This window comes from Beta vulgaris, chromosome 2 (genome assembly GCF_026745355.1).
Source record: "Beta vulgaris subsp. vulgaris cultivar EL10 chromosome 2, EL10.2, whole genome shotgun sequence".
NCBI lineage: Eukaryota > Viridiplantae > Streptophyta > Magnoliopsida > Caryophyllales > Amaranthaceae > Beta > Beta vulgaris.
Genome location: NC_079203.1, coordinates 22,989,086 through 23,011,437, shown reverse-complemented (window position 1 = coordinate 23,011,437; position 22,352 = coordinate 22,989,086). Strand labels below are relative to the sequence as shown.

Genomic DNA, 22,352 nt, shown 5'->3' with positions numbered 1-22,352 from the left:
CCATGACTGAGGCTGTGCAATTGCTAGCGGAAGCACGAGCTGCTACTACTAGCACTAGCAAAGTAGCTATCACTGAAGTTGCTGCTGTGCATAAAGCAATTGACGGGAAGAAGCCGCCTAAGTATGATGGAAAAGGCGCCCGTGAAGATGGAGAATTGGATTAGAGAGTTTGACAAGATCTTCGTCACTCTCCAGGTCCCTGAAGAGATGAGAGTAGACTCCGCAGCCTACCATCTCACTGAAGATGCTGATATCTGGTGGACCAACAACAAAGATAATTTTACCACCAAAGTCACATACGATGAGGATGGTTTTGAGGAGGTGGAGACAAAGGAATTTGGTTGGAAAGAGTTCAAGAAGGCGCTACGCGCTGAGTTCTTCCCACCTCATATGAGGAAAAGGAAGAGATCTGAGTTTGAACAGCTGGAGCAAGGAGATATGTCTGTCCAAGACTTTTATACTAAATACCTTGAGTTGTCTCGTTTCGTGCCTGAATTGGTCCCAAATGAACAAGAAAGAGCTCAGAGGTTCGAGGAAAAACTTGATCTTGAACTTCTTAGCAATATGGGAGCGGCCGACTTCACGACCTTGAACGAAGTTTATACTCGTGCTAGCAATGCCGAGAGAATCAAGGAGAGAAGGAAAGCCGCAGAAAAGATGAAAGCTCCTACAAAAGAAAGTACCCAACAATGGGATAAGGGTAATAACTTTAGTCAAAACAAGAGCAGAAACTTTGATAATCGGGGTCCTAGGGGTAACTTCAATAGAGGAGGTCAGAGTCAACAAGCCTCAAGGAGTGCTCAGAGTTCGTTTCAGCCCCGTAGCCAAGCCCAGAGCCAATCTCAATCCAAAACAACCCAGGACCTGTTCGTCGTTATTTCTGCAAAAGATGTGAAAACAATCATCCAGGAGGGATTGTGAAGGCAATAAGGTGACGTGTAATTATTGCAAGAAGGAGGGGCATAGAGCTTATGAGTGTTTCACTAACCCTGATGCTAAGATTGGCCGCAATTATGAGGTGTTGAGGACACCCACTGCTAGTACAGCTAGTAATCGCCCAACTACTTCTGCAGCTACAAATCGTAGCGCAGGAACGGCTAATGCTGCTCAGGCTAAGAGAAGTTTGAGAAAAAGAACAGGGCAACCTTAATCATCTTAAGCAAGCAGATGCAGATAACCAGGGAATGCAGTGACCGGTACTTTCTCTATCTATTTTACACCTGCCTACGTACTATTTGATTCAGGTGCATCACATTCATTTATATCTGAAACTTTTGCAAAAAGGTTAAACTTAGAAAGTGTCACACCTTGTGAGGCCGATATTTCATTCCTTCTGGTCTAAGTGTCACGTGTAATAGGATGTATTTAGATGTCCCTATAGCTTATGGTGAAACTACCTTATTCGCTGACCTAATAGTTTTTCCTTTGAAAGATTTTGATATAATACTAGGGATGGACTGGCTAGAAAAGTATAAAGCCAAGATAGACTGTCCGAAACAAAAGGTAACAATAGAGAGTCATAAGGGTGTTCATGTGCTTTATAGTCGCCGTCCAGTGAAGATTATTTCTGCTCTTACATTGAAGTCTTATTTAAGGAAGGGATGCCCTATGTACCTTTGCCATATTCATGATACTAGTAAGGAAAGCCACAGCTCGGAGATGTCCCAGTTGTGAATGAGTATCAAGATGTGTTTCCAGATGAATTCTTAATATGCCTCCAAAGCGTGATTTGGAATTTAACATCGATTTGGTACCTGGAATGGGACCTATATCTAAGCCACCTTATCGAATGGCGCCTGCTGAGATGAGAGAACTGAAAACTCAATTAGAAGAGTTGCTAGATAAAGGCTACATTCGACCTAGTGTATCACCTTGGGGTGCACCAGTTCTTTTCGTGAAGAAGAAGGATGGTACCCTACGATTATGTATTGACTACAGAGAACTCAATAACGTCACTGTGAAAAACAAGTATCCATTGCCAAGGATAGATGACTTGTTTGATCAGTTGGCCGGTGCAGGAGTATTCTCTAAGATCGACTTGAGATCAGGTTACCATCAGCTTCGTGTTGCAGATAAAGATATCCCAAAGACAGCTTTCGTACCCGTTATGGACACTATGAGTTTACAGTTATGCCCTTTGGCTTGACTAATGCTCCAGCGGTGTTCATGGATTTAATGAACAGGGTATTCAGAGCTTATTTGGATAAATTCGTTGTTGTGTTTATTGATGATATATTGATTTATTCAAAGAATGCGAGTGAACATGAAGAGCACCTCCGTGCTGTTTTGCAAATACTGAGAGAAAATCACTTGTATGCAAAGTTCTCCAAATGTGAATTCTGGCTCGAGAAAGTGGCTTTTCTGGGTCATATCATTTCTAAGGAGGGTGTTTCAGTTGATCCATCTAAAATTCAAGCGGTTTCTGAATGGTCTAGTCCGAAGAATGTGACTGAAATTCGCAGCTTCCTTGGTCTAGCCGGCTACTATAGGAGATTCGTGAAAGATTTTTCCAAAATAGCTCGCCCATTGACAAGTTTGATGAAGAAGTGCACCAAGTATGAATGGAATGATGATTGTGAGAAGGCTTTTCAGACGTTGAAGGACGTCTTACTACAGCTCCAGTCTTAACTTTACCTAATGGGGATCAAGACTACGAGGTGTATACAGATGCTTCGAGAAATGGCCTTGGATGTTGCTTATGCAGAAACGGAAAGTTGTAGCTTATGCGTCTAGACAATTAAAAGTTCATGAGGCGAACTACCCCACACATGATCTTGAATTAGCTGCTGTAGTCTTTGCTCTTAAAATTTGGCGTCACTATTTGCTTGGTACTTCATTCAAAATATACTCTGATCATAAAAGCCTCAAGTATATCTTCACGCAAAAAGAGTTGAATATGAGACAAAGAAGATGGTTAGAGCTGATTAAGGATTACGATATGGAGATTCAATACCATGAAGGCAAGGCCAATGTTGTCGCTGATGCGCTTAGCAGGAAATCTTCTCACTCATTGCACACGACACTTTCGAGAAGGTTACTTAGAGATGAATTTCAGAATTTTGGTGTCAAACTTGTCCGAGTTGGGGCACAGCTTAACTCGCTTACATTGCAACCAGATGTTTACGATGAGATTAAGGAGAACCAAGCTACTATGCTTATGCACTTCTGAAGAAAAAGATGGAGAGGTTCAAGATACTGAAGATGCTTATTTTAAGATCCATGCAGATGGGAGTCTTCGCTATAAGAGTAGGTGGTGTGTTCCTGACATACCTGACTGAAGAAGAAAATCTTAGATGAAGCTCATTTGACTCCATATTCGGTACATCCAGGAGGTGACAAGTTGTATAAAGACCTCAAAATCACCTTTTGGTGGCCTCACATGAAGCAACAGGTCGCCGAGTATGTTTCCAAGTGCTTGACTTGCCAAAAAGTCAAGTTTGAGCACAAGAGACCTCAAGGCGAGATTCAACCTTTGGAGATTCCAATGTGGAAGTGGGACTCAATTTCTATGGATTTTATCTCTGGACTTCCAAGAACACCTAATGGTAATAACATGATTTGGGTCATTGTGGACCGACTCACCAAGTCTGCCCATTTCGTACCAATGAAAGATACATGGAAACATCAAAAGCTAGCCGATGCATATAGGAAGAATGTTTTGCGCTTACATGGTGTGCCAAAGGACATTGTGTCCGATAGAGATAGTAGATTCTTATCTAATTTTTGGCAGAAGCTTCAAGAAGCCTTAGGGACACAGTTGAAAATGAGTACATCATTTCATCCTGCTACTGATGGTCAGACAGAGCGCACAATCCAAACACTCGAGGACATGTTGAGGGCATGTGCCTTAGAATTTCAAGGCTCGTGGGAAGATAGACTGGACTTGATAGAATTCTCGTATAATAATAGCTATCATTCTTCAATAGGAATGGCCCCATATGAAGCCTTGTATGGCCGCAAGTGTCGTAGTCCTCTTTGTTGGAGTGATATTAGTGAATGCTATGTTCTTGGTCCTGAAATGATCCAAGAAACTGTAGAACAAGTAAAACTGATACAACAGAAAATGAAAGCGGCACAATATAGACAGAAAAGTTATGCTGATAAATACGACGACATGCAGAGTTTGAAGTCGGTGAGAAAGTACTCTTGAAAGTTTCTCCTATAAAGGGAGTAATGCGATTCGGGATGAAGGGATTAAGCCCTAAATTCATCGGACCGTATGAGATCCTAGAAAGGATAGGTGAAGTTGCCTATAGATTGGCATTACCTCCAGAGATAGCTCGAGTTCACAACGTTTTCCATATTTCTCAACTTCGTCGCTACATTAGTGACCCTCACATGTACTCACACCTGATGAATTGCAACTAGAAGATAACCTTTCATATGTTGAGGTCCCTATGAAAATTCTTGATAGTAAAGTTCGAGCAACTCGGAATGGAGAAGTTAAACTGGTGAAAGTATTGTGGTCGAACCACAAGGACGATGAACTTAGTTGGGAATCCGAGGATGCGATGCGAGCTCAATATCCCCACCTATTTCAATAGGTAGCTTATAGTTACGAGGACGTAACTAATTTTTTTAGGGAGGGTGGAATTAGTATGATTTCATTTCAATTCTTAGTATTTAAAGATAATTTTGACTTGATTAAGTGTTTGATCTACTGAAAGTTAATGGCATGTTGAGATATGCTAGTGAGATAGTTTATGTGCAAGTTTGATACTATATAGTTATTATCTTTCGTACTTTAATAATAGATAGTTGGCTAAACATGTAAAGTTAATGAGCTAAAGTAAGTGGTAGGATTTTCGCTACGAGTTTAAGAATTGTTTCAAGTTTCGAGGACGAAACTTATTTTAAGGGGGTAGATTGTAACACCCCGATTTTTGAAAAATTTATTATTTATTTTATTAACTATATTATATATTTTAGTTTATTTAATATTTAAATTCATTTATCTTTAAGAATTATTTTATAAATAATTTATATGCTTATAGTGGGACAAGTTTAGTAAGTAATTGAACTAATAATAGTAATAAGAGGAGATATACTCACATATATGTAAGAAGGGGGAAAAGGGAAAAATAAAACAAGAAAAGAAAAAGGAAAGAAAAAAAATAACAAAACAAAAAGAACGACATTCATAACGGTGCTTCACCACCGTTCACCATGTTCTTCTCTCAAAATCTTTAACATTCTTCCTTCATCACACAACTACCACTGTTGCCGACGACACAACCACAACCGCCACTAGAGGTGACACCATTGAAGTAGGCGGCGCAAGGAGAGAAAGGGGGTCATCGTTGTTGTAATTTGGAGCATTTAGTGCTCAAATTAGGGGCGTTTGCAAGTTATTTTTCATCCCCAATCTTCTATATTAGTGGGTAAGATGAATTCCTCAACTAATTTAAGTTTTCTTTTAAAATTATGAAGTTAGGGTTTTTAGATTGAAATTGAATTGGGGTTTTTGATTTTAGAGTTTGGGTGTGGAATTTATTGAGTTGAATGTTCATTCATGAGTTTAATAGTTAGTTTAGAATAGTAGGAAGCTTGTTAATGTTCAAGTGAATATAGTGTGCTGTAATTCATAGAATTACCAGTTCAGGTTCGTATTTTATGTTTTTAGGCAATTTACGGGTATTTTTAGCAAAAATACTATTTCACAAAAGTTGTTCCATTGAAATTTTACTCAAGTAGGCTCAAAAACGCTTGATTTGGACTTCGTAGGAGAAAGTTATGCTCATATTAAGTTTCTGTTCAATTTCATATTTTATATAGTTGATTTAAAACTCTACTTTTCATATAATTGTTTCATAATGAACTTTTGAGTTACCATATGAACATATGATTCTTTAATGTTGATTTTATATAAAGTAAGATGATTTTGATTAATTTGGTAAGGGTTTTAGTTAGACGGTTTAAGTTAGACGGTTTGACTTAGACGGTTTGAGTTAGACGTTAGAACATGAAAGTCATTTATATGGCAAAAGAACATGATATGTTTGTTTGATGTTTTATGTGAAATTAGAAAAGGTTGATGGCTTTGTGAACTAGAGTTAGTTGTATCCAAGTCTTTTACTTACGAAGTACACACATTTATATTGTAGATTCCGTTTCATTGAGGAGCCGTATTGACTATGCTAGTTGGTTTGATATAGTTTAAAAGGTAAGATTCCTTATTCAAATCTTTAATAGTTACAAGAAAGGTCTACAAAAGATAAGATTTCAACTAAAACTTTCATATTTACGAGAAAAGATTATAAAGGTATGTATCTCTCTTGAGTTGAGATTGGTTTAAATAGGAGGATGTTCCTCCTAATACAGATAATTTATTTTCAAACCTTGAATTATAGAATAGTTACAGAAAAGACTTATGGATAGTTTTATGTTTTTAAACTAGTTGGGATTGCCTTTATGTGTCTCAAGGAATTGGAACTTTGTCGGGATCGTCTCGACATTACAGAATAGTTGGGGGTACGTTGATCAGTACCTCAGACTTAGATCTTCTGCTACGGTTTACCGTTTGTGGGGTGTGCACACTAGGGGTCTTTTTCAATAGTTACCCGGAGGGCCTAGCTAGCCCAATGGGAAATAAGTTCGTTCCATTCCATAGATTTATGATTCTAAGATTCTGAAAGAAACTGTTTTAGCAGAGAAAATAGAAAAGTATTTGGTTTGGAAAAGAAATGAAGAAAAATGTTTTACAATGTTTTATTTAGTATTGGGGTTGCAAAAGTGAATGATTTGTAGGATATAATTAATGCATCCTACATGCACATATATTTGGCTTTACAGTATTGAATCTTGCTCAGCCTGTTTGGCTGATACTACATGCTTGATATATGCAGGTACATGAAGGCTTAGAGTCGGGGTATGGGTGGAGAGCAACGTCCACTAGTTTTGCGTAAATATAGTTTTAATATTTCTGTTCTGGTGCATTTCTTATATATAATCAAAATTTTGAGACTTAGGGTTGTAAATATTAATCCACCTAAATCTTTATTCGGTTGGGTTGTAATAGTTTTAAATAAGCTTTAATTTAGTTTTGGTGCAGGTAGTTCGTCCTTAGCGATTATTCTGGTAATAATCGTGGAATAACACGTTTGGATTTCGAGTAGTTATACAGGAATTTCGTTGGTATTTGAAATGGGTGGAGTTGTTGGGAATTTGGATTTTGGATTGATGATTTGTTGAAACAAGTTTAAAATTCGGACGCCAGTCCTAAATTAAATTTTACGCAGTCCATTTTTCAAACGGAACTCTGTCGAATTTTCTATAGAATTTTAATATTATTTAATTGAATTAATCACTCGAAATTCAGGGGTGTTATACCTTTAGTTCAATATTATTATAAAATTTGATCTTTGAATCTATATTCATATAATTTACAAGGAGTTTGATATTTAAATATTTAAAAAGGGGTGTTTGAATTATTATTATTTTTCAAAAGTTACCTTCTAAGCAAGTTATTTCATTTATGTCTTTATAGGGCTAAATTTATAAGTAAAACTATTCTTTTTAAAGGAGGATTATTTCAGAAGGATTTTTATTAGATATGATCTTTTATGATCGCATTTATAAAGAGGCAACGGCTTGTTATTTATTAGCAAGAACGGTATCTATTAATATTATTTACCCAGGCAACAACTTGTTATTTATTAGCAAGAACGGTAGCCATTATATTGTTTACCCATGTACTTTTTGTATATGTCATGTGGACAAGGTAGTAACCACTCATAATAGACTCAGTAAGGAATACTAAACTTGGGGGTGTGCACACTTTAGGAAAGGTATCTAGGCAAGAACAAGGTTTTTTTTTATCAAAGTTACATACTTTATATTATATAAGTATTATCAAGTATCCAGAAAGGTTTTTCAAAATTAAATATTTCAAAGGATTAATTAAATAAAGTGTTTACTATTCCACATATACGTGTACTCAGTATTTTTACTGACACGCTTTTGTTTTGTTTTGTTTTATGGCTTTGTCGCTGTGATGACCCTATTTTGGCGAGCAAATTTTACAGATTGATATGATGCATACTTCATGTGGGGGAGCTAGTGAGGAATCATAATTAGTCAAGGAGTTGTTATTTTACTTTATTTATTTCCATTGTTATATAGTGTACAATAAAGTTTATATTAATAAAGAGAAGTTATTTAAGTTTTTTCCGCTGCATTAGTTCAAGTTCAATTACTAGTTAGTATTAAAGCCTTTAACGTTATCACGTGGCGGTAATACTCTCAAGGAGTTTTATATTAAAATAAGTTTTCCAAAAGAGAGAAATTTGGGGGTGTTATACTATCTCCAAATTTCATTAAAAGTTGAAGGTCACCTACACATTTTAGGGAAAATGATGATCAATTACATTCCTTCTAGGCTATAGTAGAAGACCACACTTTGAAGTACAATGAGGAATGTATTTTTTTGGTAAATCTCCACAAAAGACTTTGAGTTTTCTAAAATTTTCGACTTGGTTCTTCTATTTTTGACTCCTGGTAGTGATAGAAGTTTCATTCAAGAACCTCTTCTCTGCCATCACCCCCCAACCATACGGCTAGGGTAGAGTACCTCTCGACTCATGTCCCAGGACTACGGTTTGCTCCGCATGTCACGAGATATGGGGCGTTTTAATCGAAGCCTTTCTGATATTGTTTTCGGTATGCCGCTCCGCCTGCAAGGAGCGAGAAAACAAATTGGTCTGTGGTGATGTCAGAATTTGTAGATACTAACTTTACTGAAAAAAGAAAAAGTTAGATACTAGCTTTACTTCAAAAATATAAAGTTAGATACTTCAGAGCTTTTGAAGACTTTAGAATTGTAATCCTTGCTATAGTAGTTATCAATTCAACCTTCAATCACCACACCGGGACGAACCAGCAAAGTCCCCCTCTGCGATCCCCCTATTAAGGGTGGGTGGGTGGTGTATGGGATTTCGTGGTTATGGCCGAGGTTTCGAGTGGTTTTGTGTGGGGTTTTGCGGTTAAGGTCGTGGTATGGATGATGGGTTGGTGGTTCGTGGGGTTTCGCGGTGAGAACTAGAATTTCGAGTTGTAGGTTGCGTGGTGGGTGAATTGGGTTGTAAGAGCCCGAAAATTTCCAACCAGCTTACAGAAGATTAAGCATAGCGAAAGATACTCTAGTCGAGATAACCTGGACTATTACCATCACATTCACCGAACTAAATCGGAGAGTGTGGAACTCAATTCCTAATTCCCTTCAATTCAAATTAACTATTACAATAATGCCTTGATTCTCAAACTTTATTCTTATAAATTTCTATAGAAAATTCGTCAGAGTTTCCCTTGAATATAGGACAACTCTAAAGCGAGAAATACTATGAATCTGTTAGAATTCCAATAAATAAAATATTTCTAAATCCCAAAACTTGACAACCTCAACGCTTTCGCAAAAAACTCGACAACCTCAACGCTTTCGCTAAATAATAACAACATAGAATCAAGAGCACTAATAACTCTTAAATGGGGAAATAGATTATAGAGTTTTCATGATTAACTATTACAAAGCCGAGCGTCCTCACTTTGATAACAACTATAATACTGCTCCAGCTCGTACTAGCTTCAACTTGCAAAAGATTAACTCACAGCTTCAACCTGAAACATTTAGGAAAACTGCCACGACCAAGTGACAGGCCACAAAAATGACAAAACGACATACACACATCAGCAAAGCTGAGTACTAAACCCATAATTAAGCTTAACACATGCTTTGGTGGCTTTTACTTGAAAAAGTATTATAGTTGTTATCAAATTGAGGACGCTCAACTTTGTAATAGTTAATCTTTATTTTCTATAATCTATTTCCCCATTTAAGAGTTATTAGTGCTCCTGATTCTCTGTTAGTTGTTGCTCCGTGAAAGCATTGAGGTTGTTGAGTTCTGGGATTTGGAAATATTTTATTTATTGGAATTGTAATAGGTTCATATTATTTCTCGCTTTAGATTTCTCCTATTTTCAAGGAAAACTCTGCCGGATTTTCTGTAGAAATTTATAAGAATAAAGTCTGAGAATCAGGGCGTTATTGTAATAGTTAATTTGAATTGAAAAGACTCTAGTCGAGATAACCCAAACTATTACCATCACACTCACCGAACTACATCGGAGAGTGTGGAACTTAATTCAGTGTATTTGAGGATATTTTTCCGCTGCGATTTTATTTAATTAATAGTTAATTCTAGTTTATGGATGTCGAGTGTGTTTCGCTAGCAGCTCAGAAGAGTCGGTTGTTACATGGGTTGATTTTTTTAGGGGTGTTTGGGGGCAGAGGACAAGAGGTTGGTAGTTTGAAACTTTCAGTGGAGTTTGGGGATGGCAGTGGGTAGAAGGTGGTAATGATGGTCTTGGAAGTGGTGGGGAAGATGGAGAAAAAATAAAAATATAAAACTTGGAAAACATCAAGGGGGGGGGGGGATATCTTCCAGGTTTCTCTAGTTTATAGTAATCCAACCTAATTAAAGCTTAAATGATAATAAAGTTAGCTTATTCTGAGATAATTCTAAGGTTAATTTATTATCAGAGGACGACCTAGATGTTAGCTTTCCTGACAATTTTTCCTATTAAATGTTGATAATATTTTGTTAGCTTAATTATCTTTGAAAATTTATTTCGTTAGTAAGGGTGTATAAGCTGATTTTGACTTGGTACTTACATATTACTAGTGTTTTGAATAAAAATATGGATTTCTTCTATTAAAATAAAGTGACTATTGTGCCCTTTAAACATATGTGAGAATTACCTAGAATTCTCAAGCAACCATCTCGTCTTAAAATTGAATCATTACCTATTAAAAAAGGAAGAAGGAAGATTTGTTAAAAAAAAATAGATAGGAATAATCCTAACTTTGGTCGATTTTCTTTTCTCATAATAGTCCTACCTTATAATAATCTGAGAATAATCCCACCTTTGAGGTATGTCTGCCAAAATGGACCACTTTAACCAGTTACTTGATTAACTGGTTAAAATAATTACTTGATGATAATTGTTTCCTACAATTATTATTTTTAAAAAATAACCTAACCCTCCACTAGTCTACCCCAACTCTTCCTCCACCACCCCACCCGTCAGAACAACTCTCCACTCCCCCCCTTCTCGGAAAAATGATCTCCACCTCTTCCACCAGTCCTCGTCTAGCCTCCATCTCGAAAACGACCCCTCATCTCTCTATCTCACTCAACCTAATCCCCTACCAGTTTATTTTAATTTATGAGAATGGATACATGAGTAAAATGAGTAGGAAAAGAAGGGTTTAGACGGGGTTAGAGAATTGTAGGGAGGTATCTTATGATCCTATCCAGCAGTCTAGATGGAGATTTATGTTTCTTCTATTACCCAACTTCTTTTTGATACCAATACTAAGAGAGATTAAAGCTTTTAGGAGGATTTTGAAAGCATAGGAGCTAGTTCTTGGGGACTATAACCCTTTAGGGCTAAAGAAATGGGGTCATATTGTATTTGGCTTTGTAGATTTATGAATGAGGGGGTTTGGCTTGTAAATTCTCAAAGCTTGATTGAAGAAAAGGGGTTTGTTTGTGATGGAGATATTTCTCTTGCTAAGGCCTTCTTAAAGCTTGTGAGATTCCAATAGTTCTGTTTGCCTCCAATAGATTGGAGTTTTATCTATAGAAGAAGACCATCAAAATTTGAGAAAAAGGGAAGAAAGTTTGTTTGAGATATTTTATGAGAGGAGGTAGATTGAGATGATATGTGAGGTTAGAGAAGTTATAATTCTGTTTATGAGGATGAGCTTGCCTGACTGGGAAACATTAACGAATTTCCATGAGAGGATTTCTGTGATCGTTTTGGTGATGATTGGACTAAATCTAGATAAGTATCGGTCATCTACCTACATTGGACAACCTAAATAGGTTCCTATGGAGGTCATATTCATTACCCCAAGAGGCTTGCACATAAACATGATGAGTCTAGTCAGCTATTTGGACTGAAAATGACTTGGCATTTGTTGAACTTAATCATCTAGCACGACTTTAAGCAAAACTCTGAGAGTAAAATTTTGACGTTTCAGAAGTTTTAGGGGAGGGTTTTGAAAAATAAGAGAGCATCATCAACAAAGAAAAGATGTGAAATAGGAGAGGCAGATCTGGCAATCTGAAGTCCTCGAAACTCCTTAGTTACTTGAATGCTGGCCAATTTTTTTTGAGAGGAGTTCCGTACAAAGGATGAGTATGTAGGATGAGAAGGGGTCTGCTTGTCTAAGACCAGCTTTAGGATGAAAAAATCTCTTGGGTTCTCCATTCACAAGTTGTGGTACCCGATTTTGAATGTCTTAATTATTAACGGTTTGAGCCTCACATAAGTCTCTCTTTGAACTATGATTTTTATTGGAAAGTTGAAGTCGTCTTCCTCATAATATCTGAGTATGGACACATTTATTTAAGTATATCATCTTAAAATCAATTTAAAGAAATATCATTTATAAAAATGATGACTTCATATATATATATATAAGACATTTTTAAAAATTGGTCTTTCGTAAAATAAGATAGAGTTCGGTGTTTGGTTAAAAGGTGCCAAAGTTTTGGAACTCGTCTCCTCTTCCATCCTATAGAACGGGCTCTTACTAGTGCGTTGTTTTCTATTTTAAGTAATCATGACTATTCAAAAGAAAGACAAACACTCAATCATCATTTATTTGAGAGGACCATAATATATAATTTGTATATGATAGATTTAAGCACTAAAGTTCAATATGTACTAATCATTGCGGGACATGAATCTAACCTGCATAGTTCGGTCTATGCTCATCCTAAATGGCCAATTCCACCGGGGATGAAAAGAGAAGAATGGAAAATAGACTACAAATAACTCTCTTATAAAGTTAGACAAATCTATTTGATTTCGTGGTAATCACTATATTAGTGACACAAATTAGGTTTGAGGTAACCACTTCAATTTGTGATACCAAATAGGTTGGAGGTACATCTGCAATTAGTGATACCAAATAAGTTTGAGGTAATCACTCCAATTAGTAATACCAAATAGGGTTAAGGAAATCACTCTAGTTAGTGATACCAATTAGGAATTAGGTTGAGATAATCACCTCTATTAGTGATTAAATTTAGGATTAGGTTGAGGTAATCACTCCAATTAAATATATTCATTCTACTTTTGAATAAGGTCTTAAAAGAAGAGATTTGCTTCCCAAACTATGACTTTTGGATTGATCATATAATTTCTAAAAAAGGTATTTTGGAGGGAAGATTAATAATTTCTTTCAAGATTATTAATTCACTTTGAGGAAAATGGTCAATTTGAAAAGACATTTAGAGCTTCTGTGTTTGATTTAGCGAAATTTCGCCATTTAAATTGAGATACATGAAATAACCTGAAATCAATTAGAAAGTACATAATACTTATCTAATTATGTTAAATAAGGAATACCAATATTTTTTTAATAAATGTAAGATGAATCATCATACAATTTATCTTAGCTAGATTTGCAATTTTTGTTAGGTTTTATAAGCAATTATGCAGCGGATTAAAACAAAATCCTTAAGCGGGATCTCATATAAATAACTAATATGAATATAAACACATTAAACTATACCTCTTGTAACATGTCTTCCCTTTTGCTGATTCAATCACAGATTGAATAACTCCACCGCGTAGTCCCATTATCGGTATTCACACCTTATGAATAAAACCCACTTATTAGATAACTTAGATCTTGAGCAGTGAATTGATGAAACTAGGGAATAAGAAAAACCCATTTGCCTCACTAGGTGAAACTACATGTAATAAAGGAGAGGAGAGAGTGTGTGAGGAGAAAGAAAATATTTTGAAACAATATTACATATTGTTGAGATGATTTGTTGAGTTACTGATATCCTGCTTATAAGGAGATATTCCAGTTATTTCTCACCCATCACTTTTGACTCAGTCAAAAGTCTTCCTTTTCATCTCTTATCACACGCCTCGCATCTCTCTCCCTTATTAAGGTTATTTTTGTCCTTCCAGCTTTAATCTTTAATTAAGTTTTTGTTGGTATCATATTGGTGTGTGACCCTATAGGTTCAATTATAACTAAGTTTGCTTAAATAAATTATTATTGAGTTAATAGATCAAGAGCGATTTCCAGCTAAATATTTTGATTAGTTAATATAACTGAATTAATTATTCCTATAATTAATCCTTTAAACTATTATATATAAATACACAATGTTAAAGGTCACTATTCTAATAATATCCCACGTGTCCTTTAGACAAGTGTGTGTTTCTATTCTTTTATCATTTGTATCTTTATTTGAACTTAAGGTAAGATCCAAGTCATCCTTATCAAATTTAAATGAGTTACTTGGATTTTTTGTGTTGAATTCTAGCGACAAATGATCATTCTGAGATCCATTTGAGTATATATGACCATGCATTATCAGCTTACATTCTTCACGAGGCCCCAATAATAATAATTATATAAACTACGAAGACAATCCCTGTCTTCGACATTCGATTCTGATCACACGATTTGTAATAGCTCGAGTATTGCCTCTTTAGTTTCCTTTTCACGGCGTGATGTTTGACAATATCAAGGCTACTAGTTCAAAAGTAAATTAGACAGTAAATTACTCATGGTATGTGATACATATTGATTAAGATAACAAGAGCATTCAAAGGATTAAACAAGAACAAAGAAAGAGAACATAAGTTGTTTGTTACAAACCGGTTCAATTAGATTGAACAACCACCACTTTACTAACCAAATACCACCAATCTAAGATCAAGTTATAACAATAAGCTTCTAACTTGCATCCACTTTGAGTTTCAATCACTAATTCAACGATTAAGTGATAGAATTAAGCAAAGATTTGAGAATGGTCTAAACTGACCGTAAAGAACAATAAGCAAACAGCTTAAGGTTTTGAGTATAACTCTCTCAATTTTGATTCAAATGACTTAATTCCAAAACGATTACAAAGCTAACATATTTGTTTACATTGTGTCCAAATTTCGGCTGATTTCGACAACTAGAGCTATGCCAACTAAGCCAATAAAATACAAGAAAGAAATATTACAAACTATCCAGCACACTTCCTACAAACTTGCTTAGCTAGCCTATTGAAAGCTATAAACTGAAAAACTACCACAAGAATATTAAAATAGACATATTAAACTATAACTCCTCAAAAGCTTGAACCATTTGCAGCTCAAATGATTGCTGCCCAAAAGCTTCAAAAAGAAGGAAGGCTGGACGGCTGGGAGCTGGCAGCAGCATACCTTAGCTTGAAGTCTTCATTGCTTATTGGATATAGCTTCCCTTGCCATGTGAACTTCATGTGGGCTTCTACTCTTCCCTAAGTCTTCATTTCAGCTTGAGGTGGCACCAAAATGCAGCAAAAACATTTCCTAAAGATGGCCTAGAGAACCGAACTAAAGGAGCTTAAACTAGCTTAGCTCTTAAAGCGTGATTATCATAACTTAAGCATGTAATTAGGCTACTAATCACTTACTAAACTTGATTAACAATACATAATGATGATTAAGGTGTCATTAAGTATTATAATCTTGCTTAAGTAGAGATTAACATAGATTAGCCAATCAAGTGCTTAAGTAAGGTTTTAGAATAAACCGAGCTAGTTAGGCTTAGAAATTGAACCTCCTTTACCATGTTCTCCTTTTGATCATGTAGAAGAAGACCTTGGTTGCTTAACTAGATGCTCCTGCATCATTCTCCTCAGGTTCGAAAAGGTCTTCTTGTAACTCTGAATCATCTGCAAGATATGGAGCTAAATCACCAACATTGAATGTAGCTGAGATGTTTCCCATTTCATCTGGCAATTCTATCTTGTATGCATTGTTGTTGATCTTTTCCAGCACTTTGAAAGGACCATCACTTCGTGGCATTAGCTTGTTCTTCCTCCTTGTAGGAAATCTTTCCTTCCTTAGATGTAACCACACTAGATCACCTGGCTTGTAAAGAACTTCCTTCCTGTGCTTGTTTGCTCGAACCTTGTATGCTTCATTCACCTTCTCTATTCTGGTTCGAATTTGCTGATGAGTTGCTTCATTTCCTTTGCTTTCACTTCAGCTTCTTTGCTACTATGTGCTTCAATAGGAAATGGAAGTAAATCAATAGGACTTAAAGGATTAATCCCATAATTTACCTCAAATGGTGAGTGTTTAGTAGCATAAGTTGGTGATCTATTGTAAGCAAACTCAGCATGAGCTAGCTTTAGATCCCAATCCCTTTGAGACTTGTTCACAAGTGTCCTTAGCAGCATAGTTAATGTCCTGTTGGTCACCTCAGTCTGGCCATCAGTTTGAGGATGAGCAGTAGTACTAAACAGCAACTTAGTACCTAAAAGCTTCCACAAGTTCTTCCAGAAATAGCTAAGAAACTTTACATCTTTATCAGAAACAATAGACTTAGGAACTCCATGAAGTCTAATTATTTCTTTAAAGAACAAATCAGCAACATGAATAGCATCATCAGTTTTATTACAAGGAATGAAATGAGCCATTTTAGAGAATCTATCTACACCACCATGATTGCATCTTTTTGCCTTTGAGTTCTAGGTAGAGCAACAATGAAATCCATGCTCACATCTTCCCATGGTTGAACTGGAACAGGTAGAGGCGTGTAAAGCCTTGATGAAAGGAATTTTAGCCTTCTGACATATAGAACATCGAGCTAGAATAGCATGAACATCTCCTGCAAGTTTCGGCCAGTAGAAGTGTTCCTGCAATACATCAACAGTTTTGTTAATGCCAAAGTGTCCTGCTAGTCCTCCTCCATGAACCTCCTTGATTAGCAAATCCCTTAATGAGCATTTAGGGATACAAAGCTTGTTGTTTCGAAAAAGAAAGCCATCTTGCAATGAATAAGCTCCATGAGATCCTTCTTTGCATGCTTCTAACAATAAAGAGAAATCTGGATCATCATAATACAATCTTTAAGATGCTAAAGCCAAGTCACGAGCCTCCATAAGAGAAAGCATAGAATGCCTCCTTGATAAAGCATCTGCAACAATGTTAGAAACTCCAGTTTTATATTTTGAAACAAAATCAAAGGACTGAAGGAATTCCACCCATTTTGCATGTCTTGGACTGAGCTTATGTTGTCCATTTATGTACTTCAAAGCTTGATGGTCTGAATGTAACACAAATTGAGCTGGTCTGAGATAATGAGTCCAATGAGTCAAGGCACGAACAATAGCATAGAACTCCTTATCATAAGTGCTGTATTGAGTCTAGATTGATTGAGCTTCTCACTGAAATAGGCTATGGGCGCCCTCCTTGTTGAAATAGCTCCAATGCCCACGCCACTTGCATCACACTCCACTTCAAACACTTTCTTGAAATCAGGTAAGGCTAGAACAGGAGCCTTACTAAGCATGTTCTTCAATTGATCAAATGCTTCTTGTGCTGCAGGAGTCCAAATAAAGGACCCTTTCTTGATACACTCAGTCAATGGCGCCATATGGTGCTAAAGTTCTTGATAAATCTCCTGTAAAAAGAAGCTAAACCATGGAAACTTCGAACCTCAGTGATAGATTTAGGAACTGGCCATGACTTGATTGCTTCCACCTTAGATTCATCCATAGAAATGCCATTAGATGACACTATGAATCCAAGAAATGTCACACTTGAAGTAAAGAACTCACACTTCTCCATCTTTGCATACAGCTTCTTTTCCCTTAGTTTAAGGAAAACCTTCTTGAGATGCATTAGATGTTCCTGTTCACTTTGACTATACACAAGAATATCATCAAAATAAACAACAACAAAGATACCAATGAAGGGCTGAGTACCTCGTGCATAAGTCTCATGAAAGTACTAGGAGCATTTGTCAAACCAAATGGCATCACACGCCACTCATACAAACCACTCTTAGTTTTAAAAGCTGTTTTCCATTCATCAATCTGATGATAACCACTTCTTAAATCAATCTTCGAAAATATAGTGGAACCATGTAATTCATCAAGCAAATCATCAAGTCTAGGTATTGGATACCTATACTTCACTGTTATTTGTTAATAGCACGACAATCCACACACATCCTCATAGAACCATCCTTCTTAGGAACCAAAATGACAGGCACAGCACATGGACTAAGACTTTCTTGCACAAATCCTTTAGCTAACAACTCACTAACTTGTTTTTGTAACTCCTTAGCTTCTTCAGGATTACATCTATAAGCTGGTTTATTAGGTAAAGGGGCGCCAGGTATAAGTCAATTTGGTGTTCAATTCCTCTACTAGGGGGTAAACCACATGGAAGATCAATAGGAAAAACATCACCAAACTCCTTCACTAAAGGTTTCACCATTTCGTGCACTTCATTAAGTTTCATCATTTTCATCCAATAAAAACACAACAATACATAACCTTCCCTTTTCTACAGCTTTATCAAGTTGTGGTTTAGAAAGGATTAAGGTTTTTTTTTTGTGTTTTAGGTGGTGTTGTTTTTGGTTTAAGATGATTCGGCCAGGACTAGGACTAATCACAGTTTTCTTCTATTATGCATGAAAGTGTAAGTATAGTCCTACCATTATGCAGGTTTCTTTATCAGATTGCAAGGTCTACCTAAGAGTACATGACATGCATCCATAGGTAATACATCACATAAAACTTCATCCTTATAAGAATCACCAAAAGAAAAGCTAATTAAAGCTTGTTTTGTTACCTCCACACAATTGCCATCATTAAGCCAATGAAGCTTATATGGTTTTGGATGTGAGAAAGTAGCATGATTGAGCTTGTCCACCATAGAAGATGAGGCGACATTAGTGCAGCTCCCTCCTCTCTCCTGTACATCCAATTTCATTAACAACTTTTCAAACTCATGGATGTAATGTTCTACCCCTTTATGGTCTTGAGATAATTCGGCCAATTTGTTATACAAATCAAGGGTGTAAGTAGATGGTAAAAACTTCTCCCTCATTTTCTTTTTTAGCTTACTCCAACTCTTAAGTTTAGGCTTTTGTTTTCGATTTCTAGCTAAAACCACATTCTCCCACCAAAGGGATGCATACCCCTTTAGTTTAGCTACTACAATCTTGAAAGCCTTAGCATCATCATACTCTTTAAGCTCAAAAATTCGATCACACCTTGACATCCACTCTAAGAACACATCCGGATTAAGGTTACCATCAAACTCCGGGACTTCTAGTTTTATGTCTCTAAAATCATCTTTCTTTTGTGGTTTTCTCCTAGTTCTTGAAGATTCAGAAAGAACCTCCTCACTACTATCATAAGCTACACCTTCATCCTCCACATTTTCTCTCCTTAAAGGTCCTCTATACCCTTCTCTTACAACAGTCATCAAATTAGCCATTTGTTCACTCAAAGTGGCTATTTGATTCTCCACTCCTACCAACCTTGCTTCACTCAAGTTCATGCCTCTTCTAAACTGATTTTCTTCACCTCCACTCATGATTGATTCAACCTCAATGAAAGTTAGGCTAGAAAGAAGAAAAGAAGTGTGTTTGGCTTAGAATTAGGTTCGGTTTTGGGGGGGATTGTGTTTGGGTTTTGTATGTGTGTTTAATGTGTTTAGGGATGAATTAGAATGCTATTAATCAACCTACAGCTCTGATACCAAATGATACATATTGATTAAGATAACAAGAGCATTCGAATAGGTAAGCAAGAACAAAGAAAGAGAACATAAGTTGTTTGTACAAACCGGTTCAATTAGATTGAACAACCACCACTTTCACTAACCAAATACCACCAATCTAAGATCAAGTTATAACAATAAGCTTCTAACTTGCATCCACTTTGAGTTTCAATCACTAATTCAACGATTAAGTGATAGAATTAAGCAAATATTTGAGAATGGTCTAAACTGACAGTAAAGAACAATAAGCACACAGCTTAAGGTTTTGAGTATAACTCTCTCAATTTTGATTCAAATGACTTAATTCCAAAAAGATTACAAAGCTAACATATTTTTTTACATTGTGTCCAAATTTCGGCTGATTTCGACAACTAGAGCTATGCCAACTAAGCCAATAAAATACAAGAAAGAAATATTACAAACTATCCAGCACACTTCCTACAAACTTGCTTAGCTAGCCTATTGAAAGCTATAAACTGAAAAACTACCACAAGAATATTAAAATAGACATATTAAACTATAACACCTCAAAAGCTTGAACCATTTGCAGCTCAAATGATTGCTGCCCAAAAGCTTCAAAAAGAAGGAAGGCTGAACGACTGGGAGCTGGCAGCAGCATACCTTAGCTTGAAGTCTTCATTGCTTATTGGATATAGCTTCCCTTGCCATGTGAACTTCATGTGGGCTTCTACTCTTCCCTAAGTCTTCATTTCAGCTTGAGGTGGCACCAAAATGCAGCAAAAACATTTCCTAAAGATGGCTTAGAGAACCGAACTAAAGGAGCTTAAACTAGCTTAGCTCTTAAAGCATGATTATCATAACTTAGGCATGTAATTAGGCTACTAATCACTTACTAAACTTGATTACCAATACATAATGATGATTAAGGTGTCATTAGTATTACTTAATCTTGCTTAAGTAGAGATTAACATATGATTAGCCTAATCAAGGTGCTTAAGTAAGGTTTTAGAATAAACCGAGCTAGTTAGGCTTAGAAATTGAACCTCCTTCACCATGTTCTCCTTTTGATCATGTAGAAGAAGACCTTGGTTGTTTAAGCTAGATGCTCCTGCATCAGTATGAGGAATAGTCTCTAATAGTTAACGAAATATGCTTATGTCAAATAAATCTTAAAGCATTTTTGTGATGGCTTAATCCCACATAAGTTCGCGACTAAGATTTATGCAATTAATATATGACATCCATGTGCATCATTCCATGAAACAACATCGTAAATCAACTTACAATCTAGTCCTCTTAAGTCATTAGTGTTCATTCTGAATGACCTGGACTAGGGACAAAATCAACTCTTCTCTTCAGCTCACAAATAAGGGTTGAATTATCCAAGCCATTATCTAATAGCCTATTTGGTTATTGTATATTGAATTTGGACTTTTCATTTAACATTAAAACCAAATTAAATGAAATATGAAAAATATGATAATAATATAATCTTCAATTTCTCATAATTATAAACTCTAATAAATGATTAAAACATTACAAAATTCATAACCACTCTTCGATGAGCTTGGTTCCTATCGCATATATATGAACCTTATGCTTTATATGTGGAAGACGTTTAGTTAACAGATTAGCAACATGTCATCCTTTCCACTTTACAGATCTAAACATCACCTTGTTGACGAATTCTCAAACGAATTCTCTTGCTCATTATATTCCAGGTTGTGAGAAATCATGTTTTTGAGATCATATCGAAAGAAACTTGGATCCAAAGAAGGGCCTTCAACCTTACGCCACACACTCCTGGCTGCGGGACAATCTCGCAAGATATGTAGCATCGACTCTTCCAAATCACCACATGCAAAGCACTCTTGGTAATCTGTAAGTTTCCGTTTGAACCTATTATCAGTCTATTATGACAAGCTAGCCACATAAATGCACGTATACGTTGTTAAACCACAGCTCTCCACACTATACTCCAAAAGTGGTATCCGTTTCAACTTTCCTTAAAATCTTGATGGCTGATTTGATTGTAAATTTACCCTTAGGGCCTGCATTCCAATACATTAAATCTTCAACATCAGGGTCGTCTATCACAACGTGGGCTCGAATGAGTTTGAGAGACTCTTCATCAAGGTAGGGGCTAAACACATCCCATCTCCACCCCCTTCTGTCTCCCACATCTCACTGACAATGGCGCATGCAATGTCATTTGGGGGAGGTTGGGTAACACACTTGATCAGGGGGTGTTAGACATCCACTTATGGGCCCAAAACAAAGTTTTATTCCCATTGCCTATAGCACTAAGTATTCCTTCACAAAGAATATTGGAGTTTTCAGCTATACAATTTCAAAAAAATTAGAGGCACCTTTCTTCATTTCAAACATATTCGAGACACATCTACCCTTACAATACTTGGTAAGAAGAACACATGACCACAACGCATTTAGCTCTGTTAGCAAGCGCTACCCCAACTTAGTCATGAAAGCCTTGTTGGCTTGACTGGCCGAGTGGATCCCCAACCCACCATATTCTTTGGGCTTTTGGAGAGTATCCCACGCAATAAGATGGATCTTTTTTTTGTCTTCATCACCACCCCACAGAAATCGCCTTGTCTTCCTATCTATATCTTCACAAAAAGATTTAGGAATTTTCGCATTTTGCATTGAATAATAAGCCAAAGAAGACACTGTAGACTTAGCCAATGTTATTCTTCCCGCCAGTGACAAGTATTTGGTTTTCCAACCCGCTAACCTTCAACCAATTTTCTCACACAAAAAATTGAAGGTCTCACGTGACA

General features: G+C 36.4%; 1 protein-coding gene across 1 annotated transcript; it reads left to right on the top strand.

The window, feature by feature from the left end:
- The first annotated feature begins 207 nt into the window (after positions 1 to 207).
- Positions 208 to 1,150, top strand: LOC130590470 (uncharacterized). The gene is made up of 2 exons (XM_057392915.1): positions 208 to 866; positions 910 to 1,150. Exons 1-2 carry the CDS (start codon positions 208 to 210, stop codon positions 1,148 to 1,150), a joined length of 900 nt encoding a protein of 299 aa, XP_057248898.1.
- Positions 1,151 to 22,352: the final 21,202 nt, after the last annotated feature.